At 37.2% G+C, this 15,590-nt stretch overlaps 2 protein-coding genes across 5 annotated transcripts in view; both read right to left on the bottom strand.

The window, feature by feature from the left end:
• The window catches only part of LOC142345715 (methylcrotonoyl-CoA carboxylase subunit alpha, mitochondrial-like), a 151,540-nt gene that overhangs the window by 983 nt on the left and 134,967 nt on the right, over nt 1-15,590 (bottom strand). For all 4 annotated transcript variants that reach the window (XM_075397985.1, XM_075397987.1, XM_075397986.1 and 1 more), the window contains exons 12-15: nt 14,073-14,182; nt 6,958-7,204; nt 6,666-6,752; nt 3,918-4,312 (exon numbers count right to left, since the gene is read on the bottom strand). In XM_075397985.1, coding sequence (XP_075254100.1) covers nt 3,918-4,312; nt 6,666-6,752; nt 6,958-7,204; nt 14,073-14,182 — 839 coding nt within the window. The remainder of the gene's footprint in view (nt 1-3,917; nt 4,313-6,665; nt 6,753-6,957; nt 7,205-14,072; nt 14,183-15,590) is intronic.
• LOC142345719 (peptidyl-prolyl cis-trans isomerase-like) overlaps nt 1-15,590 on the bottom strand; it is a 41,587-nt gene that overhangs the window by 5,889 nt on the left and 20,108 nt on the right. The window lies entirely within an intron of this gene.

Genomic DNA, 15,590 nt, shown 5'->3' with positions numbered 1-15,590 from the left:
CGAGAAATGAATGAAACATCATTCCATCAGAAGAATCGGCAAACACTGGCCAAACAGACCAAAAAATCACAAATATAGATAATTGTTTTTCGAGGATAAAAGTAAGAAGCAAAACCAACAAAACTAAAACAGCAAAAAATTTAATGACCTCAAAAAGGCGATGGCCTGGAAATCAACATTGTGTTCATCAAATCTGCGAAAAACTCCTGTACCAGGAGGCACGTGCTAAAAGTTGTAACTTTGAAACACCAGGTCATAATGTTGATTATAGAGATGTAATTCAATGGTTAGGAAATGGATGACTTTTTCACGGTAGCACAATAAGATTTCTGAAGCAAATCTCACGAAAGTTTCAACTGTTGCCAAGGAGCAACAGTGGACAAAGAGTAGCCTAGGCATATCGTGCCAAAAGAAATATAACTCAAGGGTCTTTTTTGAAACACAACCAACACTGGCGTCAGTGAAGCAAGCTGATTAGCTTGATTCTCTGACGTCCGGCCGCAGCACCACCAACACCACACATTCATAATTAACTGAAGGCGGAACACCGCAGTTTTTTCTGGTAACCCTCCCAACCAAGCTCGAACGCAAAGGCAAAGGCAAAGACAAACACCACGAATCGACCCCAAAGATCAAGACCCCCACCGGACAATAAAGACCCCCAGCACAGTCAACATTTCAAAACCAAACACAACACAGAATACAAATCTGACAGCAATGTGGAACAGAACCATGCAACCAACCGTTTTGAAAGCAAAAATCAGGATGATGGGGGAGAAAATTGCGAAGAATCTGCAAAACATGAGCGAATTGATTGACAGTGAAAACAAAAGCAGCAAAGAATATTGATAAAAAGGCAGCGGAAACATTTTCTGAGTTCAAGGAAACAAGTTATGGGTTGATTTCACAGCTTAATGAAGATGAACATAAGGAGTACATCAGCAAAATCACTGACACGTGGAACAACATCAACGACATGAAAATTAAAATTCAAGAATTGCTCAAGAAAACTGGGCACATAAGAACCAAAGAGCGTATGATAAAATTAGCAAAATTTATTTAAGTCGCTGAAATTCTCGAAGTTACTAAAACCCTTTTGGTGTTACTAGCATCTACTTACAAAATCATATGCAAGCACTGCAGAAGTCTCCTCAAGCCTTAACAAATAACAAAATAAGAAACAAGAGGAATGAAAACTTTTCAATACATGAACTTCAAAAATAGACAAAAATGTATGACAAGAGAGAAATGATCGCTACCCAAATTCAATGAAGACAAAATTTTTTTTAAAACAACAGAAAAGTGCAAAAAGCATTACTTTGCACTCCACTTTAAAGCGTCTTAGCTTGCAATTAGGCCGCTCCAGCAACTCCAGCACACTGATAATTTAAATCACTACTAGAGCTCGCTAGGGAAACATCAGAGAAAAATGAAAAAAAAACTCATTGGTGTGAAAAACTTTAAGGCCAACTAATTCGATTTCATTTTGTTGTTAGACATACTGCTGTTGTTACTCCAGAGCATACATGGGGTTAGTATCAACACCAATCAACATTCGAGATGGTAACTAAGACTTCATAACTAAGAACAAACTTCAAGTCGCGGGCATCGAAAATTGGGCTTTATCCCTTTTATATTTTTGATTCCATGTTTTCATACTGTTTACGTTTATTTTATACTGGTTTGCTGAGCAACTGCTGTTTAAAAGAACCTTAAAAAGATTGAGTGAACAATGAAACTAGCCCAGTTAAATCCAAAAGATTTAACGCAAATTGTCGAAGAGCGGCGAAATGAGGCAAAGCGAAACATATTTTTAAGTAAAACATAAACCGACTAACGTAGGAAAAATTGCTCTCTAATGACAGACGGGACGTAAATTTTTTTATGGTGCAAAAACATCAGACGAATGTAGGGTTCGAACTCTGATTCCTTCACCTCGACAAAGGCATTCACCACTCGGCTATCAGGGCTGTGTCATCGTATCTCTAACAATCGGTTTACTTTAAACAAAAATTTTATTTCGGAGTGAGAGTAATTGAAATCACTCAAAAACATGCCCAGCAGAGTGCCGGAAACAATCGGCCGTTGATTCCCATAACCAAGATTGGGATTGAAAGAAAAGAAAAATTAGTGAAAAAAAAAGATTTTTGCTTGCAAACAATTTTAACGTGGGAACAAACTATTTTTATGTTATTTTGAAGCTGAACATACTCTTGTTTCGTAGTGAGACAACACGGGGTCTAGTGTCAATACCCATAAGCATTAGAGATGGTAAATCAGAACAAAGTTTGAGTAGGGGGCATCAAAAATTGGGCTTTATGGGTTAATCCCGTTTCTATTTCTTATTTCGTTTTTTTTTCATACTGACTGTGTCCATTTTGAATAGCTTCGCTAACCAACTGTTGTCTAAAAAACCTTTTTAGCAGAATAAGAGAAGAGTAAAACTAGTCAAAAAACATTCCACGCAAAATTTTGACAAGCTGTAAACTAAGGCAAAGCAAAAAAATTAGTATGACGAAGTAAAAGAACATAGCACGTCAAGAATTTTCATTGACTAAACAAAAAACTAGACATAGAATGAACTAAGAGCGAAATGGGAAAACCATTTCTAAAAAAATGAGATAAAAAAAATAACAGAATGTCAAAATGCCGCATGTGATCAAAAAAGCAATAGCGAGAAATGCAAATTTGCTTCATCCAAACGACTGGGCCTAAATTTAACTATGAATGGATCGGGACAACCATTTTAAAAAGAAAATCCTAACTAAAAAATGGAAAAACTGAAAAATCAAAGCGAAATTGCCGCATGTGAACAAAAAAAACTCTTAGGAAGAAAGCAAAATTTTGTTCAAATACCGTTTTCTCACTCTACTTTTATATTAGAGCGAATAAATTTCACGCCGCAAAACCACCCACTCGCTTGTTTGCTTCACTCCCATTTTCGGCGTGACGAAAATCACCACTCCAATCTGACTTCAAACAATCAAAAATGTGTGAACAGATCATGAACAAGAGACAACGCCCCAATACAATTCAAATTCTTTGAATTGTAAAAAATTAGGAGCTCTATAATAGCCAGATGAGAAGCTGACGGCGGCTATTAGTAAACAAAAAAGAAAAAGTCATTTGAGAAGTCAACGATTATTCTAGAAGAAAAGTGCAAAAACGGTCCAGCGAATATTTCGGATAAAAAAGTCACACAGGGGCACAATGATTGCTTCTCATTCGAGAACAATTATTTTTTTTAAAATAGGGGCGCAACAATAGCCCGCTGAGATGATGAGGACAGCTTTTAAAAACTAAACTAAGCCTATTTAGAAAGAAATGCAAATTAATTGTAACCAAAATTTGATGTTAATTTCTCAGCGGCTATTTTTAACCAAAAGCTACACATTAACACTAATGCAAGCCCCTTTAAAATTGTCTGACCACTGAGAGACAAACTTGCACAAAACATTGAACAAAGTCTACTAAATTATGAACAACTTTGAAGTTTTAGTCTTCAAAGACAATCGATTCTATGGCGTCGAGAGAGCAGATCTGAAAACTTCTTACCCTTTCAGAACAAAGTACTGGCAAAAACAAAAAATTCCAAAAGGAAAACCCAAATATTTAGCCCAAATCTACACAAGAGCACATTAAGAAGACAAAAACCAATATAAGTCCATTAAAAGATAATTGCGCGTTCAACCTTAAAATACATGAAATATGACGAAATTGTGAAAAACAAATAGCCTATAGGAATAGTAGTCCCAGTTTTTGAAAATAAAAACCTGACGGATGGCAAAGCCCGCACTTTGAATAGAGAAAGAAGTTCGCAATTAAAAAACTAGACAAGGAGAAAATTTACAGATTTTAAAGAATTTACTGATTCGACAAGTTTTCCATGTTAGAGAGCAGCTTAAAATCACACTGACCTCCATCTTCATGGCAGTCATAACCACCAACGGGTCATTCTTCTTGATAACATCGCCGACCTTCACCATAATCTTGTCAATGATGCCAGTCATGGGAGCCAGAGCAGCCTTCTCCGAGCTCTTTGAAGCATCATCGCTCCCTGCAATCTTCTGGACAGGTTCTAATGTGAACTCGATTATCTCTGAGGATTCATTGGGAAGAATTGACACCAATCCATCAGTGGAGTGATTGAACCCAAACGATGAAATGTGATCACCTATTTTGCATCTGATTGTAAATCTGTTGTCATCAGTGGATTGTGTTTGTGGAAGTATCTCGCATGGTGTACTTACTCCATTGAAGCTGATATCGAAATTTCCATTGCTTTTGAAAGTCACTAACGGACAGACAGTTTCTGAAAAAAAAATTAAAGATGTTATTGCTACAGGATCAAAACAAAGAAAAACTATACTCTTTCTAATTAAAATCCTCTCGCTTACCATTCGGTGATTTTTCAGCAAATCGGATAGTGTAGCAGAAAAAAAAGGTCGGCCTTAAACACCTGAAAAACCTACTTAGCCAACTTAACTAAAATACAAATAACGGTTTAAAGATTGATCCTCGCGGAACAGCACTAATCATAGCAGTGACCAAAAGCGTTGAATTCTATTTTCAAGTAATTTAGTCCAAAGCTTCCTCAAAAAGCAAAAAGCAATTTTTTGATAAGAGCCAAATTTTTAAAAAATGAGCAGGACTTTGTTCAAGGAGTATGATGTGATTAGTTCCAGAGTGACACGAAAAGCAGACATACGCGTGGACAAACACGTATGCACATACATACACACACTTGCACGCACACGCACACACACACATACACACACACACACACACACACACACACACACACACACACACTCAAACGGAACAACAAGAGACGCAGAAATTGACAGAAACTGAATTTGTTCGCGCTCATTATAAAGTTTTGACGCCAAAATCGAAGAACAGTGAAAACCAATGGCCAATATCTATGAACCCCAAAGCAGGTAACAGGTGGTTTAAGAAGGAAATCGCATTGAAAAATAAAACCAACTTAAATTTATATGCTTTCAAATCACAAAATCGAAAGCTATATCTGTAAACTTACAACTGAGCTTCCAAATAAGGGGGAAGCCATCCAACTTCAAAAAAATTTAAAACTGAAATTATCTCTAAACAAAAAAGAAGTCTAGTATGATACCGTAAGTTGCACAGAATGTTCCCACATTCGTATTTACACAATGCATTTTATTCACTGCTCTTGGTACGGTTCAAAAAGCAATATGTTAAATTGTTCAAAATTTTCTGGTTCAGCAGACAGGGAACATACTAATTTTAATTCACCAGAAAGAAAATGCCATCTCTCTTTGCTTCAACTCAGCTACAAGTTGACAAAAATAAGATTAAAAAGTGGCAAAGCTCAAAAATATGTTTTCTAAACAAATATTCTTGAAAGTCAAAAACATAAGTTTCTAACCAAAAAATGAAAACAAAAAGAAACATAACCGACTAAACGTCGGAAGAATTGCTCCCTCGAACGACTAGTGGGAGCTCTAATGAATTGCAGCTTGCTTCAGTCGGGGGGGGGGGGGGAGGGAGGGAGGGAGGGAGGGAGGGAGGGAGGGAGGGAGGGAGGGAGGGAGGGAGGGAGGGAGGGAGGGAGGGAGGGAGGGAGGGAGGGAGGGAGGGAGGGAGGGAGGGAGGGAGGGAGGGAGGCGGAGCCTATATGGGACTAAGAAGTTCTATAGTGGGCTTCAAATAACCACATTAGAGTTTAACATATACCACTATTAAGATTTAAAGTGAAAAATGGCACCAGTTTCGGCGCAATTTTCAGTTGACATTTAGTATTAAATTGCTGCCAATTGAGTTCAGCTGCTTGAAATTGTGATTGAGAGAGAGAGAGAGTTTTAGATCACGCGAAACGCAAAAATTCAAGGACGTAAAAGTCACTCGAAAAATCAAAATTGTCAAGCAAAAATTTTGCATAAAAAAGACACACACGTGTACAATAATTGCTATGGACTTCGTTCCAGAGCAATTAATAACTTGTACTTCTCTACCACGCCAATTGGACTAGTCATGGCATTCTCCCCACTGAATGTATCGCTCAGCTAAAATTAACTGAACGAAAAAACCCTTTGAGCCTATATTTCTTCAGCACTAAGGTAGGTCGGAACAATTTTATCAGAAATGCCGGAAGAAAACTTTTCAAAAAGATCAAGAAGATACAAGTTATGAGAAAATTTGAAACAAAATAATTAAAAAACAGTTATTCCCACGCAAACCACTTCTTAACTGGGGAATGGATTAAATAATGCTAATTCAATACTCACAGCCTAAATTTGGAAGGGGCCAAGATTTTAAATAAAGTATTTTAGGAGTTTAAAATCTCCCTTTGAAGTTCAATGCGGATAGAAAAACCTTTTGTGCCACGCGATCAAACAGATTCTTTTTGCCAGAGGGGATACTAAGTTAACAATAGCATAACTTAGGTTTAGGGCTTAAGAAATAGATTTTTGCAACGTTTCAACTGCAAAAAAACCGGTTACGTGGCAGAATTATACGAATATCAAATCTACATATGTTACCACAACCATTGAAATTAACAGTAGTCGTCTACCAACGCAACAATAAAATGGCGCCAAACTGCTTTCTGGTAAACAATAACAATGCGCCAAACTGTTTTCGGGTATAAGGAATTTTGAGCTTCCAGTCAACTTCTAACATACCTTTCTCTCCTGAGAGACGAAGTTTCAATGTTTCTTCTGTGGCCTCTGCGTTCACCCTGAAGTTCTTCAAAACACTCCATGGTGACCCTGAAATCAGAAGAAATTTTCAGAAATGTTTGTAATAACTGCAAATTGAATTCCATTCTTAACGCTTTGCTCAACAAAACGAAATCAAGGTTCTAATTAGGCTGTAATCAAAGAATATTCCGCCGTTCTTGACATTACGGAAAAATGCCTAAATTTTTTTTAAAAAACACTGAAAAATACAAGTGCTGAAAAATAGTAAACTTACCTCTAGAGGTTAGTCCACTTTCGTCCGTCGTTATTCGTCTAGACTGGATGACAGCCAAACAAGCTTTGCATACACTCTCCTGAAGTACCTGCTGTTGCCCGGAACCGCTTTTTTCCAAAGTATGATCTTTTTGGAAAAGTGAGTCATAATGATCGGGAATGAAATCTGTGTTGACGTCTCCCCTCACAAAAGCGTCATGTGTGGCAAGGGACTTGAGAAAGGCTATGTTCGTTTTCAGGCCCAGAATCTACAATAGCAAATATTGAAAAGAATTACAACTATGCGCTGCTCAATTTGCTATTTTCATGCATAAAATATTCACCGTCTAAATACGCAAGCGCAATTAGCCTAATTTTGATATAGCAGATTTCGACTTTCTTCAAAGAATTACTTCAAAGTTCAGCCTGTGAAAACATTCTACTTAATAATTGATATCTTAGACATGAGATGTTCATTTTTCTTCTGCTTGGGAAAATATTTAAGTGTGTGTTCAATATCGGCGATCTGCATTTTAGGATTTGGGCAATTCGGCTTATAGTAAGTTAGGAAGGTGAAGTGAACTTAATTATGTTGCATGCATGTATGCATAGAAATGAAAGTTGTAAAAATAAAAGTAGGTGAAAAACAAACTCCGCAAAACGAATCTCAGTAAGCCGAAAAAAAAACGAAATTCTCATTTCTGACTGACTTTACAAACAAAAGAAAAAAGAAGTCCATTAAAATCGAAAGAAAACCAGATAATGAACACTGGTCATATTTGTATATTTGTGCAAGCAGTCATTTTCAACTAAATTTTGGGATCTTTTCAACAATTGCCCCCTTTCGCAATTGCGCTTAGACTGATATTCGGCTGATTAGTTAGCTAAACTAAAAGCAAACTGATCAACTAGGCAGATTAGTTTGCTTTTATAAATCTTAACCCAATCACTGCTGTAAAACATGTTATGTGGGTTAACATTACAAGAATATATGATTACTGCCCGCACACTAAGTACATGCCTGTTACCCCTGCAACTGTTGAAAAGATCCCATTTATGCATTGAATTTTTTAGTTTCCCAATGTAGCCCCCCCCCCCCCCCCATTATGGTATATTTATAATAATTGGTGGAGGGGGTAGGAATAGTAGGAAATACGTGAACAGCACGTGCTATATGAAACCCTGAATCCATTAAATTTTGGTAATATTTCTACCCTTTCCTCACTAAGCAACCCCGGGCCACTAATTTAGGGCCGGAAACATGAAAAGAAATTAAAACGAATTTTTGCTTAGTTGCGGCCCGGGTTGAGGGCCGAAACATTATCAAAACATTCAATAGATTCAAGGTTTTACACAGCACATCTTGTTCATGTTTTTTTTAATCAAATAACAAAGTTTTTACCAAATAACTAAGGGTTATTTGCGTTTTTACCAAATACCTAAAGGTCATTTGCGTTTTTAGCAAATAACAAAAGATTATTTGCGTTTTACACAGCACAACTTGTTCACTTGCGTTTTTACCAAATAACTAAAAAATTTACCAAATAACTAAGGGTTATTTGGTTTTATTACCAAATAAATAAAACTCACTCATTTGCGTTTTTACAAAATAACTAAAAGTTATTTGCGTTTTTACTAAATAACAAAAGATTATTTGCGTTTTTGCCCAAAAAAAACTAAACATCAATTCCGTTTTTAAATGACTAAAGGTTGTTTTCGTTTTACCAAATACCTAAAAGTTAATTGCGTTTTTCAATCCATTGACCTTCTAAAACTCAACAGAAGCAATCTACGATAAGCAAGATGACAACTACAACTCCTGCCGCAAAGAGGACCAAGCCAAGCAACGCCGTGATCGAGAGGGCCGTCTCCGCTATCCAAGGCACGAGTCCGGAAACTTTCCCTTCCACCGATCGAAAGATCAGCGCCAAGTATGCCAGGGACCATAGCTTTGTGATCGCTAGAGTAGAGCGGGACATGAACTATGAGAGCGGGATGATCAACAAAACGTACCCTGCAAAGATGAGCCTAGTGCGAATCAGAAGCCGAGCCATGCGAGCGACAACGAAGCTAGTCAGAGCCTTAACAACATTAACAACATGCGAGACCACCAAGATCTTTATCAGCCGCGACCTCATGATTGCACCCACCCATTACAGTTGTGAAGAGTCAAGACCAACCAAGCCCTCTCCTCTTGCCAGACGTGATGCGGTGATCCAATGCTATCAGTGCAAAGGCTTCGGACACAAGGCGAATAAATGTTCCTATGAAGCCCGATGCATCAGACCACAATGACGTCAGATGTTTCAGATCAGTGGGGGTAATCACAAGCTAGCTCACTGCATCGTCCCCAAGTCTGCCCACTGCAATGGAAACCATGCTGCCAGCTACAGGGGCCGCAAAAAACAATGAGTCAACAGCCCTCAACCAGTCCGTAACTGTGAACGACATTGCAGAAATCCTCTGGCAATCAGGCGAATAATTGCAGCTGCTGTCGTCAAAGCAAAGTCCACCAGATCGTCTAAGTTCGAACTCGACAAGTTACACCAAAACAGCAAAGAGAAACAACCAGCACCTTTCATCGATTTGATTCCAAACTCCTAAATCTGACCGTGATACCAACACGCAGAACACTCTAGACACCGACACACACCCACTAAATGGGTGACTATAATACTACTTACACTGATAACAAAAACTGAGACAGAACCAACCACTGTAAAAGAGCGATTTAAGAGGGGAACCTACTTCTCAAGAAGTTGCTGTTCAGACTACACGCAAGTCTGACAACAAAACCTTGATTCGACTAACGACTAAAAGTTATTAGCGTTTTTACCAAAAACTAAAAGTTGATTTAATATGAAGTTGAACCATGGAGTGATTAACTAAGTAAATTATTTCTTGTTTAAAAAACAAAATGAAAGGTTAATTTGATGTCTAGTGCCTGACCAATTTTCCCTGGGTTCTCTAAACACAGATTAAATTCAATCAAGCTGGGACAAAGAGACGAATGAGAATACATAGCTAAAAGAATTTCCAATAAGCCGGCAGGTGGTCGCATTTTGATTCGCCCCGATGAATTGCCCACGTTTTCCAGACTACATCATACAGAGCATGATAGGCATGATCATAAACACCATAGAGTTCTAATAGCTGATCAAAACTACGTGTTAATAAGTAGAGCTAACGGAACCGAGGATGGGAGATTCCTTACAAGGTAGCAAAACGGGGATTGTCAGACAGATCCAGCCAGCCTCGTATAAATATATAGGTAAAGTAGGTTCGGACAATATCAAAGCTTAGAAACTTGAATTTAAATAAACGTAGATGATAAACTCTTTATAATATACTATTCGTTGATTACAAGAGTGCATTAACCATTAATTATAAAACTATTTCAAAGTCCGCTTGACTTACCAAATTAAATGAAAAAATGACCACAGGTTTAAAAAACATACCCGGCAGATTGCCGGAAAATAGCCGCCGTTGATTCTAATAAGCATGATTGGGATTGAAAGAATAGATATTGAAAAAAAATATTTTTGTACAAAAACATTTTTTAAGTCCGATTTATTTTGATGGCATTTCGTAGTTGAACATAACGTACTTCTGTTTCCTAGAGAGAGGCTACAGGGGCTACTATCAATACCAATAAGCATTAGAGATGGTAACTAAGACTTATAGGAACGACGTTCAAATAGCGGGCATCTAAAATTGGGCTTTATGGGTTTATCCCTTTTCTATTTCTGACTTCAATTTTTTATACTGACTCTGTTCATTTTGAATGGCTTTGCTGAGCAACTGATGTTCAAAATCACTTTTAGCAGAATGAGAGAAGAGAGAAACTAGCCTAGAGAAGTCAAAAAGATATCACTCAAAATGTTGAAAAAGCGGCAAAATGAGGTAAAGCGAAACATTTTTTTATTCGACGAAGTAAAAAAACATAGCAGGACAAGTCATGACGTACAATTCAAAGAATTTTCATTGACTAAACAGCAAACTAGACCAAGAACGGACAATGAATGGATTGGGAAAACCATTTAGAAAAAAAATCCGATCCAAGAAATCGAAAAAACTGTAAAAATCAAAGTGAAATTGCCGCATGTGAACAAAAAACCACTAGCGAGAAAGCAAATTTTTGTTCAAACACCGTTTTCTCACAGCACTTTAAAATTAGAGCGAAAAAATTTCACGCCGCAAAACCACTCGCTTTTTCGCTCCACTTCCTGTTTCGGCGTGACCAAAATCACTACTCCAATTTGACTTCGAAAATCATGAAAAAGTGTGAACAGATCTTAAAAAAAAGACAGCGCCCCAATACAATTCAAATTCTTTGAATTGTAAAAAAACAGGAGCGCTATAATAGCCGGCTGAGAAGATGAGGGCGGCTATTAAAAAGGTAACTAACTTTCGTAGTTTATCATTTTAAAATTTAATTTAAAATTAAAGGCAGCTCAGCGGCAACCTCTTCATCAGACGATAATTGTATTGTTGGATGTCAATTTAACTGAAAAATTCGTTCATAGAAATGAGTTGTCATTTAATTTGGATGGACAACCTTCCTATTCTCAACATTTAGCAGCCTTTATTCAGCAACCTTTAAGTACTGAGAATTAACTCAAACATCTGACAACCTCAAAGATCAAATTAAACCTGCTGAGTCAAAAAACATATTTTAGATAAAAGCGGATAATCCGGAGCGGGAGCATTATAAACACCAAGTACCCCCTAAATACTGTTTCCTGGCAGGTTACAAAAACGTACTTTGAAGATTGTCTTGATAAACGTATTAGCATTCTTTGACAAAACTAAAGCATAAAGCCTTTGAAATATTGAAATTAGATAAATCTAATGAAGAGTTATTTAATTGAAACTAAAACTGAGCTGCATTCAACTTTAGGTCGTTTGAAATGGCTGATTAAAAAAACAACATAATCATCTTATATCCGGAGAACTGCTCTCAAGTGATCGCCGAGAGGTTGGCTTCAGAAGCTAACGACTCGCCGGACGCTTGAGAGCAGTTTGCCCGATGTTAGATGATTGTGTTATTTTTTAATCGGCCCATTCAAACGGCAGCCTAAAGTTGAAGGCAACTGTTTTAATTGCATTTATATAACTCCTCATTACAGTTATGGAATTTAATCATTTCAGTAGTAACAAGCTTGAGTGAGGAAAACGAGCATTAGGGAGCGCGTATGGAGAAGTTGGAACGTAGTTGGGTTTGCAGAGGGGTGTCCAAACCTTTAAAAAACTCCTTTGCTCCAAGATTTTACTTCTCAGCAGATTTGATCAAATATACAGAGACTAGAAGAGCTTTAAAAGATCTGATCAGGAACTTAATGTACTCCGGGCTTAACCTGTTTATCGCGTTTTCGAGAAAATTTGATCAAGCGAAAAATCTTAGAACATAGCTGGCAGATTGCCAGAAAAAAGCCGCAATAGCTTCTAGATCTGCAGTCTCAAAAAGAACAGTAAAAAAAGACAGACCAAAAAAAATCAGGCTAATATGTTATATTTTGATTAAAAATCTGTATAAGTTATTGCAGCCTCTATTGGCTGCTCTCAAATAACCTTCATTTAGAGTGACACACATTCATTTGAAATTATCTCTTAAAGTAATAAGAAGTCAATTTCAAAGTCAGGAAGTAATTTTTGAGAGTGAGGTAAGTCACGTGTGACCAAAATTGAAATCACGCGAATGAACAAAAAACTCGCTACACTAAGAGCGAAAAATGACGTCACGCCCGCACTTCAGTTGAAATTGCATGAACAAATGCACAAAAAGCAGATTGTGAGGTCATATGGTCGTAACAAAAATCTTACAAGAAATAAAAAACCAAGAGAAGGTCAATAATAGCCCCAGCTATCGCTGTGCGGCTATTAAAAAAGACCGGACTAATATATATGCTAACCCTATTTTCAGAGCAGCCAAGAACAGAATTTTCTATTAACCCAGATTCCATCAATCAAAAAGCGTTCTAATTTGATTAATGTTTATCACACTTTTCTCAGGGAACATCTAAACTGATTGCCTAAATATCTACCTAAAAGGAAAATTTTTTAAGTAATGAAAATTGAGAGGAGTTGCAGTTTATGCTATCTCAGAGTTACAATGAGGTATCGTCCAAATTATTTTTATTTGCATAAAATGTTAAAAATGCATTTATTAAGGCTGATCTCAATTAAAAATTTCCCCATAATCTAAAGGACAAAGCAAAGATTAAAAAGTTCTCCATAATCAATCAATTGTGATTTTTTCGTGATGAACAGAAAATATAATGTTTAACTTGATTTAAAAGAATACATGATGTTCATAGAATGAGAGAAAGATCTAAACCAAAAGTAATCAATCAAAGATATCTCTGCTTTCTGAGAGCTGACGTAGACAAAAACTAATACGTCTATTTGACAAATTTTGGACTTAACTTTAACTTCAGAACAAAAGCCATGAAATCAGTTCAGGGGCAAAAACTTTGTACTTGATATCTTTCCATCTCATTTCAAATCGTTTCGAGGGGAATTAAATATAAAATCTCTGTAACAAGGATGAAAAAAACTCAAGTAGCGCAAGATTACAGTATCACAATCTAAGCAAAACTTCTAGTTATAGCACATAGACTGCAGTTCAAACACGTATATCCCTTTATGCATTAAAAGCATTAACAAATTGCAGCGATTTGAAGGTAATGTAAGTCCCAATTGAATAATACGTGCTTTTTTTCATAATGCATATATCCTCAAACTATTTTCTTAAAAAACGATAAATCGATAGCATAAATCCATTCAATCTACCACTGATGCCGACAAATTGCAGTTGTCAAATCCCTCCAACTTCGCACCTAATCTAAACAATGCAATTACCGATGGACACGGCCATTGCTCTCATCCGCTGCCAGATGTAATTCAAAAATCGAGGAACGGTTATCGCTGCCATAGCGTGGTTAGATGTACTCTGACTAATTGAGTTTACATATGGTAAGTGGGAGCATTCAATTTTCACTCTTTTCTGATTGCTGAATAATTCTCTCGCTTAAATCATAAGTAGCCTTTTTTTGCAACGCGACAACTGCTAGAGATCCAGCATCTCAGTAAATAACTGAACTTACCTATGATCCCCAGACGGCTAACTTAACTCACCTGATAGGAATCGAGGCAAGATGAAAGCTTCCGGAGTGCCAGGTTTCTGTCTTGCGCCCAGACAACCAACTTGGCAATCAGAGGGTCGTAGTGCACTGTCACCTCATCACCTACAATGGCAACTTTATTTTAACAGCAAGAAAGCTGATCTTAAACCAAAGTTGACATCATTCGAAACACTAAAAACCTCCAAAAGTCGATAAACTAAAGCCCCATAGAACAACATGGTTCAAAGATTTTCCGATCAAGTTAGTTTTCTACATCGAACAAAACAAACAAAAAACACAAATTATTACAGTTTCATTGTCAAAAAACTAATAAAAAACAGCCTTACAAAAAAAACATACCCGGCAGATTGCCGGAAAATAGCCGCCGTTGATTCCAATAAGCATGATTGGGATTGAAAGAATAGCATATATCGAAAAAAAGATTTTTGTACAAAAACATTTTTTAAGTCCGATTTATTTTGATAGCATTTCGTAGTTGAACATACTTCTGTTTCTTAGAGAGAGGCTAAAGGGGCTACTATCAATACCAATAAGCATAAGGGATGGTAACTAAGACTTATAGGAACGACGTTCAAAAAGCGGGCATCTAAAATTGGGCTTTCTGGGTTCATCCCGTTTCTATTTCTGACTTCATTTTTTTTTCTGACTCTGTTCATTTTGAATTGCTTTGCTGAGCAACTGATGTTCAAATTCACTTTTAGCAGAATGAGAGGAGAGAACCTAGCCTAGAGAAGTCAAAAAGATTTCACGCAAAATGCTGAAAAAGCGGCAAAATGGTGAAGCGAAAAACAGTCGGACGAAGTAAAAAATAGGAGCGCTATAGTAGCCGGCTGAGAACATGAGGGCGGCTATTAATAACTAAAAAATAACACAAAAAGCAAAATCCCAGTAGACATAATTTAATAGTTTCGGAGCACTTACAGGTAATATTTCCTTTTCAACGAATAAACAGCTAACCAACATAGATTTGCACAAGAGAGCAATTTAAAAGGGGTAGAACAGTTGGACCACAAATGAGTCCATTTTCAAGTGTTTCGAACAAAAACCGATTAATACCAGGGAATTGCTCTCAAACAACCAGCAAGCGCTTGGCTTCGGAAGTAGCCAGCTGGGACCTCGGGATGCTAGCATTTGGAGGAAGTGGGTGCGCAGCGAGAGGGTCTCGTTGGTTGTGTGGGTGGGGGTTCAATATAGGCATTTGGAGCAAGGGTGGTGAGAGGGAAGGGGTGACTGAGGGAAGGGGTAGGCGTTAATGGTGTGAGAGAAAAAACGTCAACGAGAAAGAGAAGAAAGGAAACCCCAACCAACCGACAGAGAGAGAGAGAAAGAGAGAGCAGTTAATATTTTCCTTGATGAGATTCGACTCTGCAACTTCTAGTCTTCTGGTTTTTGTTAGTAATTTAATCAAATAGAAAAAAAAACAAAACTTAAATTTTGAAAGAAAAGTTTACAGACTTCGCAGTCAGAAATGTTCAAAACCGTTTTGTCTCTGGAGTTCTGTCATTCAACC

Source organism: Convolutriloba macropyga, chromosome 9 (genome assembly GCF_964194025.1).
Source record: "Convolutriloba macropyga chromosome 9, txConMacr16.3, whole genome shotgun sequence".
Classification (NCBI taxonomy): domain Eukaryota; kingdom Metazoa; phylum Xenacoelomorpha; order Acoela; family Convolutidae; genus Convolutriloba; species Convolutriloba macropyga.
This window is presented reverse-complemented; position numbering and strand designations above follow the sequence as displayed.